This window comes from Mastigoproctus giganteus, chromosome 3 (genome assembly GCF_048544385.1).
Source record: "Mastigoproctus giganteus isolate SK-2022 chromosome 3, ASM4854438v1, whole genome shotgun sequence".
In the NCBI taxonomy this organism is placed as follows: domain Eukaryota; kingdom Metazoa; phylum Arthropoda; class Arachnida; order Uropygi; family Thelyphonidae; genus Mastigoproctus; species Mastigoproctus giganteus.
Genome location: NC_143577.1, coordinates 71,097,919 through 71,119,712, shown reverse-complemented (window position 1 = coordinate 71,119,712; position 21,794 = coordinate 71,097,919). Strand labels below are relative to the sequence as shown.

At 36.5% G+C, this 21,794-nt stretch overlaps 1 protein-coding gene across 1 annotated transcript in view; it reads left to right on the top strand.

Moving 5' to 3' along the window:
* LOC150088074 (putative carbonic anhydrase-like protein 2) overlaps positions 1–21,794 on the top strand; it is a 277,372-nt gene that overhangs the window by 108,750 nt on the left and 146,828 nt on the right. Inside the window, exon 4 of the mRNA XM_090370006.1 lies at positions 1,215–1,351. Within this exon, the coding sequence (XP_090226132.1) occupies positions 1,215–1,351 (137 nt within the window). The remainder of the gene's footprint in view (positions 1–1,214; positions 1,352–21,794) is intronic.

Genomic DNA, 21,794 nt, shown 5'->3' with positions numbered 1-21,794 from the left:
GGATAAGGGAGGAGACTCCAGTGCATCCTATTTACTCCTTTGTTTCCTTTACCTGGAAGGTAAAGGAAACAAAGGAGTAAATAGGATGCACTGGAAGGTAGACGCTAATCATTCGGTTTAAATAATATAATTCTACTCAAAAATTATTGGTTATTTTAAATTTATTTATTTCTAAAACAAAATCGATGTTGGCCCTCATAAAAACTACAAATTTTGTGATTAGTAAAAATGAAATGAGTGGATTCTTAGTACAGCGTGTGACCTTTTGCCACTGCTATATCAGTTTCACACCTCCTCAGCGTTGAATTCATCAGGTTATCCAAGAGGTCCTGAGAATTTGTGACCACTCTTTCTGAAGGGCATTTTCCAGCTACTGGAACATTGCAAAAGAAGCCGGTCGAGAAGAAATATATCTGCCCAGTATTGATCAGTATTTGTCTCATTGCATAGGACATTTTCATTTGGGCTAGAAATGGTGGGACTCAGTCTCCTTATTCCACTGCCTTTGTGATCGCTCTTGTAACTGAAAGTTGGGCCTAAAGCGTCCACCTAGTTCGATTAATGTACCACAAGCCACTGGTCGGAAGATTAACTTTCTTCGGCAAAGATAATATCGTATGGTCCGAGTAGATACGCATCTTCCTTTGTTGGTAAAGACCTCAAAGTTGTAGTTTTGTGGCATTCAGTTATTGCTTCTGACGAGAAATTAAAGCCAAATAACCAGTTATATCTTGGAAAAGTTGATTGTGGTTGGCCATGACATCTTTCACGTACCTTTTCTCGCTCGGAATCGATTCTAGAGACCTTATGCATTTGATAGTCATCCAGTCTACTAATGCAGTTTACCGAAGCGGGGGATTCGGATAAATTAGGATGAGCGGCTAACAACAAAAATAAAGCTTCAGAAATCTGTCAGTAAATTTTATATGCCTTCGATGATTTCTGCCCACTATCTCTACAGAATATGTCATCATTCATCAGTCATCTCGATTCTTCTGATACTCTCTTCCTGACAACATTATTGCATTTAATGAAAACAGACATCAACAAAACTTATTTTTATTATGATTGGTGATTACCGCTACTAAAAGATTTCTGACTGATTTTTCTGGAGACGATATTTATTCGCGTATAAGTAAATTTAAAATTAATTGCTAAACTCCTAAGTGGAATAGCTTGTCAAGTAATCAATCGCTCGTAATTGTATTTTGCAGGTCCTGATTTTTGGGGTTTGCTGAATCTCGACTGGACTTTGTGTACTAAAGGGAAACATCAATCACCCGTGAATGTTGATCCCGAAAACCTCCTTTATGATCCTTATTTAATGCCAGTACAAATAGATAAAGTAAGGGTAAGTAGCATTTGAGTTAGTATTTAAACTTTCATGGTAATTACTTTTTATTCTACTCGTGTGAAAATAATGAATATATAATTCCACACTCATTATAAGTACTTGGATCTTACCACAAGCTCTTGGTTAATTTTTAAAACCTTTAATGCGATGTAATCAAGAAGTTAAAAATTCTGACAAGCACTTCGCATTTCAATACAATGGTCTCCTCAAAGACCAAGAACAAAAGGCTTTCTTTTGTTCAACAAATGGAATAAAATATTTAGCATAATATCAAATGAAATTTCATTATTTATAAAGTATGACACTACCGACTGAATTTAAGTATTTTGGTACATCATCAGAAATAAAACAAAACTTTCTAGATATTAAAATTGTATTTGAACACCGCAATGGAAACATTTCAAATGATTAGTCCCTAGATGTTCCAAATGCAGTAAGATTATTGATGAGTAAGCAGTGACCCAGAATAAGTCGGACTATTCCATGTTAAAGTTATAAATTATTTAGTAAAATTAAGTTAATAAATATTTAATTAATACAATTAAATAAACTTTGTTTCGTGCTCCATAGGAGAGATTGGATTTTAATAAAATATTACATTCGAAATGACCGAGAAAGCAGTGTGTATGAACTCGGTTGTGTTAGCTATTTAATACCTACAACAGAGATTGTCTTTAATGCCCATTTATTACTTAGTTAAAATCCAAATTTTCAGTATCTTCCATATAATGCTTTAGACAGAAATGAGCAATATTCTTTTCGATTATTTATTTATTTTATTAATATTAATACAAAAAAAAAAAACACAGTTGCCCAGTTTGTTCCTAATTACGTAGCGGTCATTACTAGCTAATGTCCTTATTTTTAACGAAGTGATTTGAAAGAGGATACTGCTCTTGTAAAATCATTAGGGTTAGCATTAAGTTGTTCAAGTTAAACTATCATTGATTTCAACGGAGATGTTCTTGCAAGTTTCTTGTTAAACGATGATTACGTTTTGGTTTTATCGGGCCAAAGATGGAAACGACAGGTGAGGGAGAGTATTAACACCTCCGTGGGGCAGCTGATAAATAATGACTTTTTGATTACCGGATGAAATAAAGTCCTACACAAGGAGCAGTATTGAACTTCAAGTAATGGTAATAATTCATTCGATTTTGCATTATAGAGAAAGCGCAATGGGGATGACAGATTGGTTAGTTGGACCCATTGAACCAAAGCTTCATTTGCATATAAAATAATTTAGGTATACAGAAGGTACTGCCAGTTTTCATCACTGTTTTCTCATCGGTTTTTACTTGGAACAAAATCGGCAAAAAAGAAAACGAAAAGATCAAAGACGAACAAAGTTATGCAGCAATCCCCCTACCCCCCAAAATCATTGCTACAGTTTTCCGTTTGTTTGAAAATTGTTACACAAGGCAATATAAATGGAAATCTGCTTCATTCAGGCGAGCAAGTTATTAACATGCAAAAAGTTCTGTGGCTGATTGTCTGACTTTGATCTTGCAACTGCTGTTTAAATGGCTGTGCACACGGAACAAAAAAAAAAAAATTCTAATGTTTTCTCTGCATACTCACTAAGGGTTCCAAGATGAAAGTAATTTTCTCTTCATCTTCTTTCAGACAAGTCATTTCCAGCCCATTTCTAGGGTCTGCTGTTCTATTATCTGCAAAAATTGTGTTCGGCTGGATATTCTTCCCTTCACCAAATTACAAATAAGATATAATTTTCACGCCCTTCTTTTCCCTAAGTCTGTTTCCAGTTACTAAATATGGCTTTCTGTAGCTAGTGTATCCTGGATATATTGGACCCAGCAACTGGAGGGCGAATTCCTTATGGCTTGGATACTTTTGGAAATCTGATTCTTAGGTGGACGTATCCGTAGGTCATATTCCAACGAGTCACCACTGGTATACATGAAAATTAATTTCATTTTAATGAACAATTATTTAGCAATTTTTATCCAGTTCTGTCTTATAGCTGAACAATGACTGAAACTGGTTTACAGTATATCCATCACTATTTCTATAGGAGATATGCACTGAAGTTGAGAATTTAAAAGTATTTTGAAAGGCTATTTAGAGTATCTATCTATTATGTGGTATACTCATTTATTTATACAATACAGATGTTCCGTGGACTGGTTTAGCAAACGTCCCTTTTAATGCAATCTGTACGAAATTTCAATGGGAATCGCTACTACGAAACTATCTATAGAAAATTTTCGAACTCCAAAGTTATTATTCACGAAGTTTCAATAGCAATTGTTCTCTTTTGTTCCCTCTAGGGTAGATAGATAGATGGTTGAGATGTGGGTTTCGTGGGATAACCACGTACATCGATTTCCTTAACGAGCCGTATGAGTGACATTCTCAGAGGCTTTAGTTAAGATAAGGGATCTCACCAGAGTCTAATCTGCATGCTCACTGGAGTGCTTATTTGATTGATAAGGGCCATTATCCCTGCTTCTCGGAATATTGTTTACTCGTGGTGCCTCTTATCATTCAGCGGTCGGCGGTCCTGCACTAAGATTTTAATTATTTTCTCTTTTATGACCTGCCCGATTTTTTCATTAGTTATGAATTGAACTTTGATTCTATTTTCGGATGTGGGAGGAACTCTGTAGCGGCTGTGAGTCAAGAGGTTATTAGTCGAATCAGGATGAAAGAAATTGTGGATAATTTCTATTTTTCATTTATGAAAAAGAATTAAAAATAGAAGCCTCCGATATTAGCGGGTTGTCTGAGTGACAAATTCCATTGCGCCAATTGTGAAGAGTTTAGAAAGGATGGTTGCAATTCGTATATTGAAGTGTCGAATATTTAACTTTGTAAGATAATCCTGTAATAATTATTGCAGGATAATCGCAAGTATATTAAAATATACCATCCGTTCTTTAAAATAATTTTCTTCATTAAGCAGAGTTAATTGCAACAGAAAAATCAATATACAAAAGAAGCTTACATTCTGCAAGTGAATGTCAAGCATCTGAATGGAAGTTTCAATTTTTAACATCATGTCTCGTTTTATGAAAAATGTTTTCTTCTGCTTGGTTGGCTAACTGCCTGGTTCCAGACTTAACCTTGCTCGACTACTTCAATCGAACCAGGATACTAGGAAGATGGTATGGTTTGCTTGGAGACGGCTGTCGGGACCACACTTCTTCAAAGAAGATGTGAACACATTAGGACAAGTGATGAACGCAACTATAGTCCATTTTCTTGGTCCTTGTGGCTAGACTATAATCACTCTCCTCCCACACCGTGTGGAAAAGGTCCGGATTTGACTCACGTCAACGATGCGAGGAAGTTTTAAAGGCTCGTTTCACACCGCAGCCGAGTTAGTCAGCCTGGAGCGGATGATAGCATGTTTTTTTTAATTCTGGAAGTTCAAGTTTTCTATGCCCAACCAAGTTGGTAAACAGACAAGAACATAGAATTTCCAAAGTACACTTAGGTATATGAGCTACCATTCATATACTTAAGTGTACGTTTTTTTTTTTTCCTTCCCCTCGCTGGTAGCATACGGGTTATAATTGCTATCCTTCCTTCCACACGCGTGAGAAAAGCAGAGTTCAAATCTCGGGCTGGAATCTCGTTTGAAAGGAAAGAATTTTTATGGGACTTTTTTCTGCTGTGAACGAGTTAGTCAGTTTTAGGCTAGGGTAACATGTTTGGCATTAATTAAGTAGAACGGGCGTGCAGTGTCTTGGCCTTTTATATCGCTTGAGCTCCCTCCTCTAGATTTATTTTTCTGAAAATAAATTATACAGCATATGTTTATGGCGGTATCTAGATCACTCATGTTCTTTGGCATATCACGTTAAACTTATCATTAAATCGATTAACTTATGAATCATTTGAAGCAGAGCACTGTTGTACACGTAAAACATTGTCAACCATCATCAAGAGTTAAAATATAAAGATTTCAGATAAAGGTTTCTTTCTTATTTGTCAATTTCCTTTCCTTCCGTAGTACTTCTTAAGGAAAAAAAACAATTCTTCAGAGGAATCAGCTTACGGAACCGTTTCTTTAGGGCAATATTAGGACCATCCCTTACGAAAAGCACCGTTGAAGTGATTATCAAACAATACAGACCACGGTTATACGATGCTCAGTCACTTACAACGATATCTTTAGTGTCTGTTAGGGTACATAAAATGCTTGCCCTACAGTCAGCCTTCCGTGTTGATACAGTGTTTGTTGTCTCATCCATACAGTTGCTTGCCGAGTCATCCTTTGCGATTTTCCACTTCTGCTTCGCTTCTATGCACACCAGTAAGGATGCCAGCGGCAGGAAACTCATTGACATAAGTAGTTCGACTTCCGGTACTTGAATAACGCCTTTCTGTTCAATACTAGGTGTCGCTAAATACTACTAAACTTTGGAAATTACTTACCAAACTTGTCCCATTAAACACCCCGCTATTCACATGCATGTCGACACGCTGCCGTACCGCTAAATTCAAAGAGCAGAGTCTATGAAAAACTCAAACCTTCCGAAAACAAAATGAACAACAAAAAAACACATTTTGGTAAGCGATTAAATCTACTTATCCATAGCTGTACCCTGTAATAAGTTAGGCACGTTAGACTGAAGCGTCGTCAGGAGGTCTTACATTGTATCTGTGAGTGATCGATGAGTACCAGGCGCTCGGACAAGACTTTTTACGCGGGATGGAAGTCTCTGAAAGGCCAACATTATAGCTCTCGTGAGCAAAAAGAAAAAAGCTGCTACAGATAAAAAGTATAAAATCCCGGGATTCTGGATATGGCTATTTTTATCACTGTGTGTTTCACCTCCTCCGGATTTCATTTGTCCTCTTTTTCAGCGTGCTATCACAAAATGACCAACTTTGAGCGATTTTAACGGATTCTCGTTTTCTGGTACTTCAGTACTTATATAAGGTGCTGCTAGTAAGGCGAACGTTTCTTAACTCAGCAGGGAGTAGTTGGAGTGTCCCTAATGTAATTAATCTTGGTGTAAACAGCTACATCAGTTTTTTTTTAGATCTGAAAGGCAATATCCAATACCTTTCTAAAGTTGTTGCGTTACTTTGCCACACGATGTGAATGCACAGCAAGTGCTGTATAGGCTAGCTGGAATCAATTCTTTAGTATTAAACAGGAAGTTTATTTTCTTTTCTTGTAGATTATGTTTTATTTAGTTCATATTCAAGGAGTTCAGCAGAAATAATTTAATAACGGAATGTTTAATGCTATTACTTATACAGAAATCATATTTTAATATTAAGTAATGAAAATATTGTTAATTTTTTTTAGTTGAGAGCAAATCAGAAGCGTAAAATGCGCTATTTCTATAATTTTACAAGCAAATTCTGAACCTCTAATCTAAATTGATCTATATGCCTTCCTGCTAATAATTTAACGAAGCCGATGAATAGGACGTTGCTACCAAACTACATCATTTCAAGGAATTTGATGGAAAAAGAAGAAGAGGGTAAGGGAAATAAAGAGAGAATTAATCGATTAATATATTTAACTCATGAATTTCTCTTTTTTCCATAAAAATTGCACGAAAAAAAGAAATTCATGGATTAAATCTAGTTTTAATGTAGAATTTTTAGCTTTAGACAGTTCGTGCAAGCTTCTCGTGTATTGTTATGTAAAACTCGTGAACGTGGTGTCGCATGTGAAGGGATACGCATGTACAAAATTATACATTTGTAATTAGATTGAATGGCTAAGTTTAAGAGAACGAAAAACTACAGAGTTTATGAATTGTTCTGTAAAGTTATAATCGTAGTAATTACAGTGATAAGGAAATAGCTACATTTACTTTTCACTTCTATTAATCCCAACTTATAAAGAAAATAATTCATTTAATTAAAAGACAAATCGAACGCCCCTGAAATGTAATGCATTGCCTGCATTAACTAACTTATGCGTAAGTGAAAGACGTGTAATTTGGTTTTAAAAAAACCATCTTCATTGGCAGAGAACTCCTTTAGCGTTCCTGGTGCTGTGGCAGAATGTCATATGGTCAGGTGAGCCTGTTCCTGTGTTATGAGTCATTTACATACATCTAAGGAATTTGCTACGTTAACTGGGTAGTTCTCTTCCGTTTGAAATGGTTCTTAAATTCTGTTTGGGGAGGAGAAGAGATTGGGCAGGCAAGTCACCCTGGGGTCTGTCCAAGTTAATCCTCCGATGAGCATTTCTTCTCAGGTGGGAAGAAAAGTGTTTTAAGAATTATACTCTCACGCCTCCCTTAAATCCATCCACCACTCAGGAATTCCACTGATACTTCTCCTATATCTGAAAGAAGAATTAATGTAAAAGAGGTTTTGAGCCCTTTTTGAGTTATTATTATAGATTGCTGTAATAAACGGAAACCACTGTCAAAAGAAGTAGTCGTGGAATTACATCAACTTAAAACGAGCCCTTGGGTAGCACATAAGCATGACCCTTCCAACAGCGTAAGGACGAGGCTTATATTTTTATCGGCTATTTTCACAACTTGGCTGAGTTAGTCGGCCTCGGGCGAGGGTTGCATGCCTTTTTATCCCGGACACCGTTTTTCGCTAGCAAATAGTCAACTTGACCCTAGTGCTTAGTTCAGATATAATATACAGCGCAATGTGGTCTAAGTCACTGATACTTGTATTCATGTTTGATCTGAGATTCCCTAATTTGTTAGGGTGTATATGAGGCCCGTGAATTCAATGCGCGATGTATTAGAGGTGCCGTCGGATTGCATTTTTATACACAAAAAATGGCTGTCACTGTACAGCTCAGTTGGTGGAGGAGGCCGATTTTTTTAATATCTATAAAGATTCCGATTTTCTATATTAAAAAAAAAAACAAGCAAAGTGTAGTAAATGGGACCAATAACGAGCAATAGCCATTAATCAACTTCCGAGAAATCGAAATGACCAAAAGCACTTTGGGTTTTCATTTTCAGTTTCACCCGTTATGATTTCTACATTATTACAAAAAAACCTTTAGGATTCGCATGCGTTTAAGTAGCTACATTTCTCTTAGCAGTGATATTTTAATAGTCACAAAGAATTTTTCTGCATTAAAAACTGGAAGCCCAATAAACTTCCTAATCTAAGGAGAAGTGGTTACAACCGATGACGTATTTGCTGTAGATAACATCGTGCACACAACAATTACCACTATTGGTTACTATTAAATCACCCTCCCCCCCATCCCCTTTTCACCCAAGCTCTGCGCCTCAGCTGGAAATTTTACTGCAAGAAAACCTTCGATTACATTAATGGGCAAAACGAAATTACTTCGAAAGTAAAATATTGAAAAAATAATTACTTTCAAAGCAGTTCTCTACTTGTTTTTTTTTTTTTTTTTTAATAGTGTTTCAAGAAATGAACCGAAAGCGAAGTTATTTGCACTCAAATGATGGGTTTTGACAAAGAACAGCACTCCCCAAAGTTGAACGCATTCAACTTAACAAATTAAGACACTATAACTTACGATTTATCGTATTTTTTGCCCTCTTCTTTTTCTTTTTTATTATTGGAGGACGCTTTTAATTTTTCATTACAAAACAACACTTTTAATTCCATCTCTTTGCTTAAATATCAAGATTTAATGAATCAGAAAAAAAAACAACTGGAAGAAAGCTTTAAAAAAGAATTCCTTCATATACATTTGTTATAAAAATTACGCACCAAAACGCCTTTATTCTTTTGCGTTTGAAATGCGGCGATTTGTTTTCTTTGTGCGCAGTTTGGGCGGTGTACTTATGCACATTAATCATTCCAAGTGTGAGGTCCAAATGGAGCTAAATAATAGTTTGAGGCTGTTACATTGCTCGGTAAATAGCTTACAGGGATGGAACACACAACAGAAGCGTTCTTATGGGAACCGTTTTTAATGCTCTTTTAGGTAAGCAGATGGTTGCAAATAGTTAAGGTTACAGAAAGAAGCGAAATGCTTTGAAAATGTATTCATTCAATGGCAGGCACATTAGCTCATTGTTAGACACAATATAGGGTGGCAAATATTTATTTCTGCAGATGCAATAATATTGCAATCATTAAGTAAGGCCCAAGCACCGGCAATAAATACCATGATAGAGCTTGAAAAGATTACCATGTCTGGTAGACAAAAAATAAAGAGTTATGACAGTAAAAAATTGACAAAAATGCTCGATTTATGTGCCAAAATTACAAGAGATGTCTATGTTTTCAGGCATCATCGTATTTTATCTAAGATTGTACGTAATTTCTTTCTATCTATGAGTAGCTTTGTGTCATAATTTAAATTTTATCTTTCGGCATGCTTCTTCAAGAATAAATTGCAGTGTCTTTTACTCGCATATCCCTACGGAGATCATTAAAATTTTAAATGGTATTCACTGGAAATAACTGTTATATGGAGTGGATCTAGTTGCTCATGGTCGGCAAAGACGAGAAATGTTTCTGGATATGGAGTTTCCATGTAGGTTCGTATATTGGACAGGCATCGAAGTACTGAAGGAAGTCAGGATACTTTGGAAATTATGAGCTCAATCTACTTAGAACCATTGTATTCGCAGTATGCAAACTAGACTGTGGAAAGGGATCCTATTATATTCTGCAGGGAATAATTTTATTTCTATTTGCCATCTTGAAGAAACACGATTCAAATTATCTCCGTTATTCACAATATTGAAAGAATTAACTTTTTAATTAAATTATATTTAATCGCATCACAGCTTTCAGATAAATATGTATTTTGTTTGTAGAAATGTGAGTTCGCGGGCTGATTCATTGTACCTGAGATCTCAACTATAGACCAGGACTTCTACTGTACCTGAGATTGGCAACTATTGACAATTTACGAGACCTTTAAGAATCCCTTTGTCTTTGACAGGATGTGAACTCAGACTTCTGAGTTTAAATCCTGTCAAAGAAATTTTTCTCAGCTCCTGACTAATAAAATACACTTATAGCAAATCTATTTCCATTTGTTATCAAAAATCCTTCCTGGAATTAAGACTCCCTGTCTTCGATTTTAATGTATAATATATTCATACATACTTATGTAAATGTTACATATTTATAACTTAATATATAATTAATACTCTTCATAGAATGTACTAACTTTCTGGACTTGAACAGAATAAGCAACAATAGTTGGTACCTATTAAGTTTGATACCATTTTTCTGTGAAGATTATTAACCATCGCTTTGGTAGGCTAGTAAAAAATACTCTGAATCACAGAAAACGTTTCTTGGTGTGTTAAGATCTAAACTACGTTTAATAATGTGAAAGACTAAAGAAGACAGGACTGGGGGACACCTGTGAATCTGATAAAGAAGGATAAAAGTTCTTAACTTTTTAACCCGGCTAATTTGAATGATATTAAACGAAATATGCAAGGTTCCAACGTATTCAGAGACAATAATATATGTGATTCTTTTCACGGAAAGAAAGGGAAGGAGCTGCTCGTAGCATTATGCAACCTCCATGTATAACTTGTTGTGTAGGGTATGGCCCCTTTAAGGTCAGACCAATGTCGATCATTATCACATTTAATACTTAACCTATTTATAAACTCTAATAATGGCTTTTCCTGCATAAGATCCGAATCAAAACTAGTGGAATACTCTGTGATGAATGTTCATACTGAAATACAAATTAGTTCAATGAAAAAAATAATAATAATAAAACTGAACCACATATAAAGCAGATGCTTCTTCCACAGCGATAATATCTGCTAAATTAATACTGTCTATCATCTACGAAAGAAAATTGATCCTGGTAGCGAGATAAGGTTTAGCAACAGCCTGACAACATTGCTTCCATGCTGCAAATAAAGAACGTGTGAGATATGCCAGATACAAAGAAAAAAAATCTGGTAATATCTAGTAATAGATTTGTTAGCGGAATATTAAAGCCCATTTTTTCGAAATATCCTGTAAAAAACAATACTGAATGTTTCAAAGATGCGAATATAAACACCTTTCAAATACTTTAATCAGGTAGCCAAGTTCCAATTCACAATGGAGGATTTAATGGCAATTCAAAAAAACACAAAAGTTATAATACATTTCGGCGACTTCTCTTCTACAAGAAACAATACTGTACCTTCAGTACTTAGAGCATTTTTAATGCTAGGTCGATCGCTTGGTATAAACTTAACCAGAGTTTTTGAATGTGTCAGTAGCTTGTCATACAGGGCGATTTTTTTGTATTCATCATATTATTCATTTTATTTGCAATTCCGCAAGCTCCCAATTTTTGGAACCCACAACACCGTTACCCTGTAGAAGGTTTGGAAATTTAGTTGGCAAGAGCCTGTACTTCAGGAGCTTTCCTGGATGAACTTTTTGACAACAGAGCGGTTTCTAACAACTATCTTGAAGTGTATGGTAAAGAACTGGCGTGGCCTCCAAAGTAGCCTCATTTAAACTCATGTGATATTTTATCTCTGGTTTATCTCAAACACAAATTACGTCTGGTCGCCCTATCGGAACGTGGAGATGGGGAACCCCTGGCGCTGTTTGACTTCAATATCGGAAGCCCAACTTCAAGTGACAACAAACACGAATTTGACAGACTTTTTGTACGTGAAATCAACCACCGATTAAGACAAGATGCAACCTTCTGCCAACGCGCCAGCGCCATTAGGCCACCTGCACCACGCTCCCTTGTGTGGTGCCTTTACTCCCTTTCCCCCTGGCGGGGGAGACGGGTCTCTGTAACCCCCTCTCTTCTCCTGGTGGAACCAGCCCACACTGACTTTTCTCGGGTCGCCTTCTCTATCGCCCCCATTCTGCTTGTTCCCCCAGCCTTCAGTTTCTTCCCTCTCCCCACTACTCTAACTAAACCGACCGAGTACGTCCCAAACTTAATGTTGCCAAATTTAGCCGAAGTCAAAAATTTAATCTCATCTTCGCTTAAATCCATTTCGGCCTTTTCTGACTTCCAGCGTTCACCCCCATTTTTATTATTTTTTTCCCTTGCCACTGAAATCTTTGAAACTAGGTGGCAGGACCTGCCAGATTACCAAATAATCTATCTAGTGGGTGTCTGACCTGCCTCCTCGTGGCTAAGTGGTCAGAGAAACAACAGAACATAACACTATACAACGTAACCAAATCTCATACAATTTTAAATCCCTGGTCTCCACAGAGTGCTGTGCTTCACGAACAGAGTACACAACGCAGAGATGGGGGAACCTCTGGTGCCGTTAGACAGCTAACACACTTTACCTCAGCCATTAACTAGTCTGTTTGTTTTGTTTGTTTGTTTGTTGTAGGGTTTTGGACGCATCAGCATCATTTGCACATAAAACGAGGTTTCCTCCTCGCACCCACAAGTGGTGGCATGGCTGTGTAAGATTTCCTCATATAAAAAAAAATAATCGATGAATTTACAGAGGCGGTTCGTTCCTTTGTAAATAAAACTTTTAGAGATGTTATTTTATGTGCATAAATTGCATTATTAATGATAATAATACCCTTTCAATACCCTGAAATTTTCAGTTATGTTGTTAACTCACTCATTATAATTTCCTAATTAGTGCCCACGAGGGCACGAAATCCTTTGCTTTCGTGCCCTCGTGGGTAGCGCAGTTGGTAGAATCGCTGTCCTTCCCACACTGGATGGAAAAGACCCGAGTTCGAGTGCTGTAGATGATGTGAGGAATTTTTATGGGCCTTTTTCACAGAACACACACAGTTTTCAGATAGTATATACGGAGCAATATGGCCTTAGTCGCTGATGCTTCTAAAAACCCTACTACAACATCATTTGCTTTCGTGCTACCAGTAAATAACGATCAAGTTTCTCAGACAGATATTAGAGAAAATGGATACCTAGTAATAATTACTTCCATGCTAATTAACGTGATCTAAAATAACCTGATATGTTGTTGTCGTTAGGTTCGTTGGTGCATCAGCAACTGTGGCTTTAATGCACTGATTTCTGACTAGTATATCTTTGTTGTTGCTGTTGATTCTGATAAAAATTCAGACAAAATGATTTATCAATCGATTTTAGGAAAATAAAAACGTCATCCATATCCTGACGATCTTCTAGAACATTATGTAGTGTTAATTGATCGCAATCTTTGAAAAGTAAGGAGAAAGCAGTTTTTCGTTCTCTTAGATATATTGGGCATTCTATAACGATATGCTTTATAGTGAGTGGGCATGAACAGTTATTGCATTGTGGGACATCTTTCTTTCTTAATAAATAACTGTGAGTGAGGTATGTGTGACCAATGCGCAGTCGCGCAATTCTGATATGTAAACTGGATCCTTTCCTATGAGTGCCAGAGAACACCCAGTCAGTGACTCCAATATTTTGATATTTATTGGCCATTTTACTGCATGTATCACTGTGCTACAGCCAGGGTTCTGACTTGGGCTTTTTGTTCAATATTCATCAACACGCATCAGTATCTATAAAGAGATCAACTCAGAAAGTATGGACTTTAATTGGAAAGGACAATTATCCATATTCGAAACCGTCTGCTTGTGGATTTAGCGGGATAAATGAAATAATTCTAACAGTCGCTCTTATATAGGCAATTTAAGTCCTTTCCGGGGAGGATAAGAAAAGTCCTCGAATCGAATATCGGATCCGATTTTCTTTTGCATTTTTTCTGTCAGGAGATCATAGCAAAGTTTCTTTTAGAAGAAACCTTGATTTATTTCAAAAAAGGGACAAATTCACCTTTAGAATGCACACAAAATATATTGCCGCTTCTCACAGCCTCAGACATGAGCTAATCTAATTTTCCCTGTCCCACCAACGAAAAATTGTTAATCTAAAAGCGCTTCAGGCTTGCTCTTTGGAGATGGTAGAAATTTCTGTCCTACTAAATTTTTTTCAGTTTCCCAAATATACTTTTCCAGAGGGTATTTGGAGAGTATCTTTCCCAATCTATTTCCATAAAATTTTAATTTTAAGACAGATGCTTTTCATCATCATGTAAGATCTCACTTTCTGAAGATTTTACACTATCAAACAAAACATCAGACGAATTTTTTTTTTGTTTATAATTCAAAGGAGAAGATCAGCCATATCTCAAATGAACTCATATATTTGGAAGAGTAATAAACTTTGAGAAAGTAATACAGAAAATTTCTAGAATATGGATAATGTTGAGGCTACTTATAATCATAATAATCCTCCAGACAATATTTCAACACTTACAAAAAAGATCTTTTAGGATTTTTTGCTTAATTGGATTGAGCAATGAATATCCAGGCAAAGAAATCGAAGTAAGAATTCTTCTTTGGGGAAGAGAAGAGGCGTATAAACCATGAGGGAAAATTATTTATTTATTTTCACAGTTTCTGGATTTACCATCTTCTTCCCTGTGTTTATTTTTAATAAAAAAAGAAGAACACTGCGTAAAAGAAATGTCTGCGGGTGTACTACGAAACTAGTTTATACTGCAGACATAATGGAACATCTTTTAGCACTACACGAATCAAAACCTTTACTTAAAATACATTTGTTATATAAATCGAAAAGGGTGTGCAGTCTATTTGCTTTATGTGTGCACTTTCTCAGTACGTGTTGACACTTTTCTTAAGGTCGAGAATGCAACCTGAATGTTTTAATCTTCTAAAGTGATGTACTTTCAACAAAATTGTTTTCATTCTCTACATTGACCAAAAAAAACAAGTAGTTCCCAGTGGCTTTGTCCGAAAATAAGAATTTTGTTCGAGGATTACACTAGCATTTTGATTTTAGTTTTCCGTTAAACAACAGTACTAAAACAGAAGTCTTTTTTCCCATCTCTCCGTTTACTTTATTATTTCATTCGGTGTTTGCAAGCTTCCAGTCGAACAAACACGTAAATCTTATGCGATTAATGGGGTTAAAGGGAGCTTAACCGAAGAGTAGTTCGCCAGTTGGCTTCGAGTGTGTGCCCACACCAGTGGCACTTTCTGGAAAATTATTTCAACTTAGTTGGAACTCACTCTTCGCACTCTTATTGCAATGGTCAAATTGTTGATGTCGATTTTTAAAGAAACAAAATTAACAAAAACAACAGAATTAACAACTGATTACACCGCTACAAGTTTCTTTAAATTAGAAATTAAAGGAGTGTTCCGTTTGAAGAATTTTATTAACTTCCAGTCGAACTGCATGCTCAAAGTTATTGTTGTTTTGAACTTGTGGGAAGTGACAGCCATCAAGGTGTTAGTATTCCAAAAACTACAGATTTTTAGAATACCTATAGGGAAATATATGATTCACAGCTTATCGTCAAAATAATGCAGAATTTTGAAAACCAGATCATCGTCAAAATAATTCGGTATTCCACTCAATTCTGGAGATTGCGTACAATCATCTTCCCATAACTAGATGTTATTTTCGTAACATCTAGTTAATCACTATTTGAATATATAGAAGAATCCCTTCCTCAGCGACCTCTGACGGACAAAAAAGCTTATTAAGTAGGAGGATTGTGTGTGTGTTAGACAGAGAGAGATAAATTTTACCTGCTTTCAAGGAATGAAGTAAATGATTTTTTTTCCCCTCTCTGTAATCCAGCCGATATGATAATACAACCAGCTATTTTGAAAGAGGTAAGTACTACACACAATTTCAGTAGCTAGGATAGGAACACAGAAGAGACGTCAAGAGAACGATTTTTGTATGTAGATTAGTAAGAGTAAGGCGAAATAGCAGAACGAGTGAGGAGAAAAGAGGATCTTTCTCAAAGCATGTGCCATGGGAAATCCCTCTCATGTTAAACGCATCGGTGAACAAAACGCAAACACATTTTACAGTGACATCGGGTTTGACGGCTGAGGAACTAAACATGGTCTAATAAAATGTCCGATGGTGGAGAAGCAAAATGCGTAATCAACTTGGAGACCATCAGCGAGATGGGAATGTTTTGAAAGTGCACCAAGGAAGTGATGGAGAGCGCGTTCCATCGCGAGCGGAAATTTGTTCTCCAACCACACTTATGTACCGCTGTTCCTTCTTTCAAAAATAGTTTGCATTTGTCGCTCAACCATTTCGTGTGTGGTTGCTATGGTAGATCATTTCGCTTACTTCAAGGAGTAACATCTTTTCTCAGCTTTGTTATTAAACTGGAATCATTATAGTTCTTAGAAATGACTCGTTTTTTTTTGTAGGTTTCCGTACAAATCGAAACAAAGCTGACAATTCATTCAGTAAAATTTTGGCGAAGTCTATCAAAGATAATTTACTCGTAAATATTCGTCCTATTTGCTTGAATGTGTCTTCATTTAAGAAATACTCGCATCAATAAATTCTCAGTTTAAAATATTCTTTCTATGAGTTTTTGAAGGGAGTGGCAGGTTTATGGAGTACATTACCTTGTTGCGATGGATGCTTTACCATGAAGAAAGGTATATATTATCAGGTTTTGATTTAATTTTATTTATCCCACGGTCCACATTGGCATGCACTGGAACAGTAGATTTTCGAATCTAAGCATTCATTTTTTGGTTGTTTCCACTTTGTTATTTTTCTAGAAGATCTGATTTATCTCTCATCTTAATCTTGCTAAGAATTTATGAACAAGACGGTGCGCGCATTACCGAGAAAATTTGAAATATCGAAGATATTTTTCAGTATTCTCAATTTTCTTGACTCCATTCTGGTTTTTCTGACGTTTCCTTGATGGTGTAGTGATCAGTTTCCAGCAGTTTCTAGACTATTCTGCCCCTACGTATTACTTGCATGTCAGACTGATATAAGACGCAAATCTCCCAAAAAGGGTCATTCAGTCAAAATTAAGTTTCTCTCTGTTCAAATAAATGAAACTTCTTTGTTACTCAGACTTCATGAATAGGGATTCGTGTTTCTGTTTACTTTATTAAGATACCTTGATTGATAGTATCACCTTAGTCGTAATGGTATCAGTCTGTGCTTCCAAGACAACAAATTTCATTATATAACATGAACCTGCAAGAGAAGAGACGCGCGCGCACATACACACACACTCACTCACTCTCTCTCTCACACACAGCACAGTGAGCATTTATTGGGAGCACAGTAATGATTATCGGTAATGACTTGTCTGACTTCAGAGCGATGACTGCTGAGTTTTAGTCTAAAGGCTTCTCTTGTGCCGGAACGATTTTATTGATTAGCAAGTATTGCGGACAGCACCCTCCAGATCTGGTAACCAGTGAAGTTGTCATTGAAGTCTTCTTCAGTGACAACTGAAGAAGAACAGAGGAGATATTAATTGAACATAAGACAATGGAATTTACTTAAACTATGTAGAAACTGATTTGCTCGTGCGTTCTCTGCCTCTCACCATATTCGGGAGACCTTTATTAGGTATAGGCATGGTTCGCATGGCACAGATCTCTAATTTGTGAACGTCCAGTGGTTAAGTAGCCAGATAGGGCGAGAGAACAGAGAATACTGGAAAAGGTTGGTGAATGGAACCATATGCCATTAGCTGTGTACTCTGTAAACAATGTTGCTTCCTGGTTGATCGGGTCAGCCTACCCGGTGTTCATAGCAGCTATTTTCTGATATTGACTTATAATTAAAGTCAGTTTGCTGTAGAGTTACATATTGGTTAGGCTGAAATGTAGAGAATGCAGTTATAGTTCACATTATGTCCTATCGTAATTTGCTACTGTATGTCTAATAGAGCAGCAGAACTGGGTGGTTTTAATCGAAAAATATCAGCAACATCATCCTAAAATTGTATCGCATCTGTCGTGCTACTTTAAGCTGTTTCTAATTAAAATTTTCAAGGATTAAATAAATAAATCTTTGTTTGTCCTACCACAGTATAAATATAATACATATAAGAGGCAAATTCCCTTTATGGCAGTAGATGACAAGTGATTCTTATATTCTGGACTGGATAATAAATAATTAGAATGAAAATTAATAACAGTTAAGCCTTCGCGGTAGTACAGCGGGTAGAATTAGTCTCCGTTACTGAATTAGCTGGTTTCAGCTGGGGGTTGTATAATTTTTAACTCGGAAACTAGGGTTTTTCGTCTGGTAAAACAGCAAACTAACCGATGACACCCCAGCGTTCTGGCAGTAATTGTATAAAAGATTCAATTCAACAATTTGATCAAGATGCTTTATGTACTGTATATATATACACATCACAATCATCCATGCTATATTGCGTCTAAAATATTGTGTGATAAACAGAAAATAGAGATTTCCGACAACATATATTTCAGCAGCATTCTAAAGTGTGAATATTGGCAAACGTTTTGGACCATCAAGCAAAAGTAGTCTAAGCAAACCACACTTCGGGGACTTCCTAAACCACTTATCATTTATTAGCCTTTAAGGGTTAATTTCAAAATTCAGCAAGCCATAAATTGTCTCAGTGCTGGTTGGTGTAAACCGATCTTCCAGACTCAGCCTGCTTGTTTTATTTCTCAGGGATTTAGTATCTTCTGGGGCTATACGCACCGTCTGGAAAACGGTTCTTCACTGACCCAATTAAGTTTTTTGAGGGGAGCGGACTGATGCCTAGTTCTGCTCCATACAATATGGCTGAATTCAATAAACAGCAGGTCAAGAATTACTAATTACAAGAATTACTAAGTCAAAACTGTTGTTCTTATGTACCGTCCTGGTCTGTTTCACACCCATTAGATGCTGTTTGGTTGTGCTATACAAATGATTCATTCCTTTTACGAGCAGTAATATGAAACTTAAACGTTGGTGTAGTGTCAAACAATATTATTCGAGGTCTCTATAGGTTTAAACAGTCGCAAAATTTAGTATCGGGCGTAAAAACGGCAAGTTCTTCAGGGTGTACATCATGGTCTTTCGATGATTTAAAGTTTATTAACATACACTATTTTTCAACAACGATTGGATAATCGTTGGTAACTATATCGTCTGCGTAACAGCATAAATATTTCTCCTGCCAGATAGAACCAGCCTGGAATTTAAGAGGAGTCAAAACAAGACCCCTCCCCCCCACTCTTGTCGCACAATAACGTTGACTGGGCAGCGAAAGACGGAGGATATAATTGTCTAGACCTATAACTTAAGAGACTGCAGAAAATTGCGAATGCCTCCTTTTATTTGTAAGGCGTGCTATGCAGGAGATAAGTAGCACTCGCTATTTCAACCTTGATGTCGGGCAATGTTACTGCAGCTTCATTTATAAATTCAGTATCGTTGTTTGAACTATCAGAAGATTAGTAATTCTTGACCTGCTGTTTATTGAATTTGTCAATACTCATTGCTAAGTATCTGATTTATAAACTTTGGTAATAGAGCTTTTTTTTTTTTAAGTATTTTTAAGAGTGTGGAGGCAGTTGACGTGATTTTGTACTGCTGAACGAGATTGAAGTTTCGTGATTCTCGCTTTGGAATTACAGTATATCGTTATTCTATATTTGAGGTAAAATTATTAACAGAATTAGAACTATAAATTACTTGGATTGGCATAGTTCTGTTGATAATGCATAATTCTGTTAAAGTGCTATGCATATGAGGAATGGCTTAAGAGACATGTTCTGTAGAGATTAACAACCAGACACCATAGGAGAGATTTGACCGAAATGTATAAGGCTTCCACTAAAGAGATTAGTAAAATAGATGAGGGAGGAATATTCTTCCTGGTGGATGAGACACAAAACCGGAGAGTACAACTGTAAATCTTAAGGAAGAACACTGGACTAGATCTGACGAAGTTTTCCTTCTGACAGCGTGTTGTGGAACATAGAAATAAGTTGCCTGCAAGTTGGGGGGGGGGATTGGTACAATATAAACACTTTGTTTTACGGCATATACATATGAAGAATAAATTTCCTTCCTTGCATTATTATGCCATTTTAATTCTAATAGTTACTGACTTGCTCATTTCATAATGAAATAGGCAACCCCATCGAATTCAGCTGTCTTAGTGGCTCTCAGAGTGTTAATGTTCAGCATTAGGACTTCTTAAGTGATAATGACAAATTTTGTAACATTATTAGCTAATGTAATCCATTCACGCTCATGGTTTGAACTTCATAATCCGAGTGGAGAATTTGCTGATACTAAGCTGCTTCGTTTAATCCGTGATAAGTATCAATACCGTTCTATTTCGAAGTAATTCCCCCCCCCTCCCCCTCACCAGTGTCTTTCGTGTGGTGGTTGATTGTCTTAGATTTCTTCTCGTTAAATGCTGCTTTGGGTCTTCGAGCATTAATTCTGTTCTCGATATCGTTCATGATTTTCCTTTTGTTATGGAGGTTTGTTTATGTTTAAATAAAATTGTTGGGCTAGGGTCCCACCAGGCTTTCGATATTTATAATATTCTTTCTACTTTGGCAGAGTAAAATTCTACAACAGATTTTATCGCATTCGTAAAAAGTATGGCGTCACATGCAGTGAGACTTTATATGGAATATTTCTGGCTGCATAGCCATTTATCAAGGTCCAGAAATGATTCAGAAGTTACAAGTTGGCTTTTATATTTGCTATTGACAGTGAGGGTCAGTATGAGGTAGCATTATCAGGATTGCGACTGCGGTGTGATCGGATTAAAAAAAATACTAAGTTTGGAATTAATTCCAGGACCGACTCCATTGCACTCGTGTCCAGGACGGAGTTCATTGCACTCACCTATTACATGCCTTCTAGTATTTGAGCGATATTTTTGAAAATACCGAATTTGTTATACAAAATTTTATAAAAGCAGCTTTCAGCAAATAGTTTCAGCATTTATTTAACGCCAAATTGTTGGATGATTTGTGGAACATCGATATGTAGTTCAGAATAATACAACCAAATCCGGGCCACACACAATCGTGGAAGAATAAGGTGGCGTAACAGTTTAAATAGCGAAGACGAACCAAAAGTAAATGAGTGACGTTTTATGAGACTCGTTATTTTGTATGCGTGTCCAGCGATGTTATTTACGTGTACACTGAAAGTCTTGTAATACGAAAGTAGGCTCAGAGATCCATATAGATCGAGATACGTGATAACAAGTTATGGACGATATATAAAACACTCATAGATTTACAATAATCAACGACTACCTTGATGTGAAGTTTTACTAATTTTAATGGACAATGATGGGTTGCTTATTACTTTTTCCAGTCATAAGATACATTGAAGACATTGTATTATTCGAGTTTCTGTCGCCATTAAAAATTTAAGGTCGTTGTAGATTAACTAATTGATTCTGGCTTTGATAAATTTGTAAGAAAAATCCAATCAGCCTTAAATTATTTTATCTCGAGTACAACTCACCGTTTTCTATACTCTGAAGCTAACAACATCGTTTAGAGAGTCGAGGTTCGAATCGTGCTGCTGACTGAAGGAATTTCTGAAGGATAAAGTGGTAGGCTTTTACCCTGTGAAATTTTCGGCTTTTTTTTCGGCTTGTACAGATAATACACATGCAGTTCCCAGCTCATCTGGTTGGCGTGGGGACTTGTGGCCAATTTTTGTCCCCCGATCGCCACCGTATAGGAAGGTGATAGTTCTGAAGTCGATTGGGAAAAACACCAGGAAATTCTTCACGCA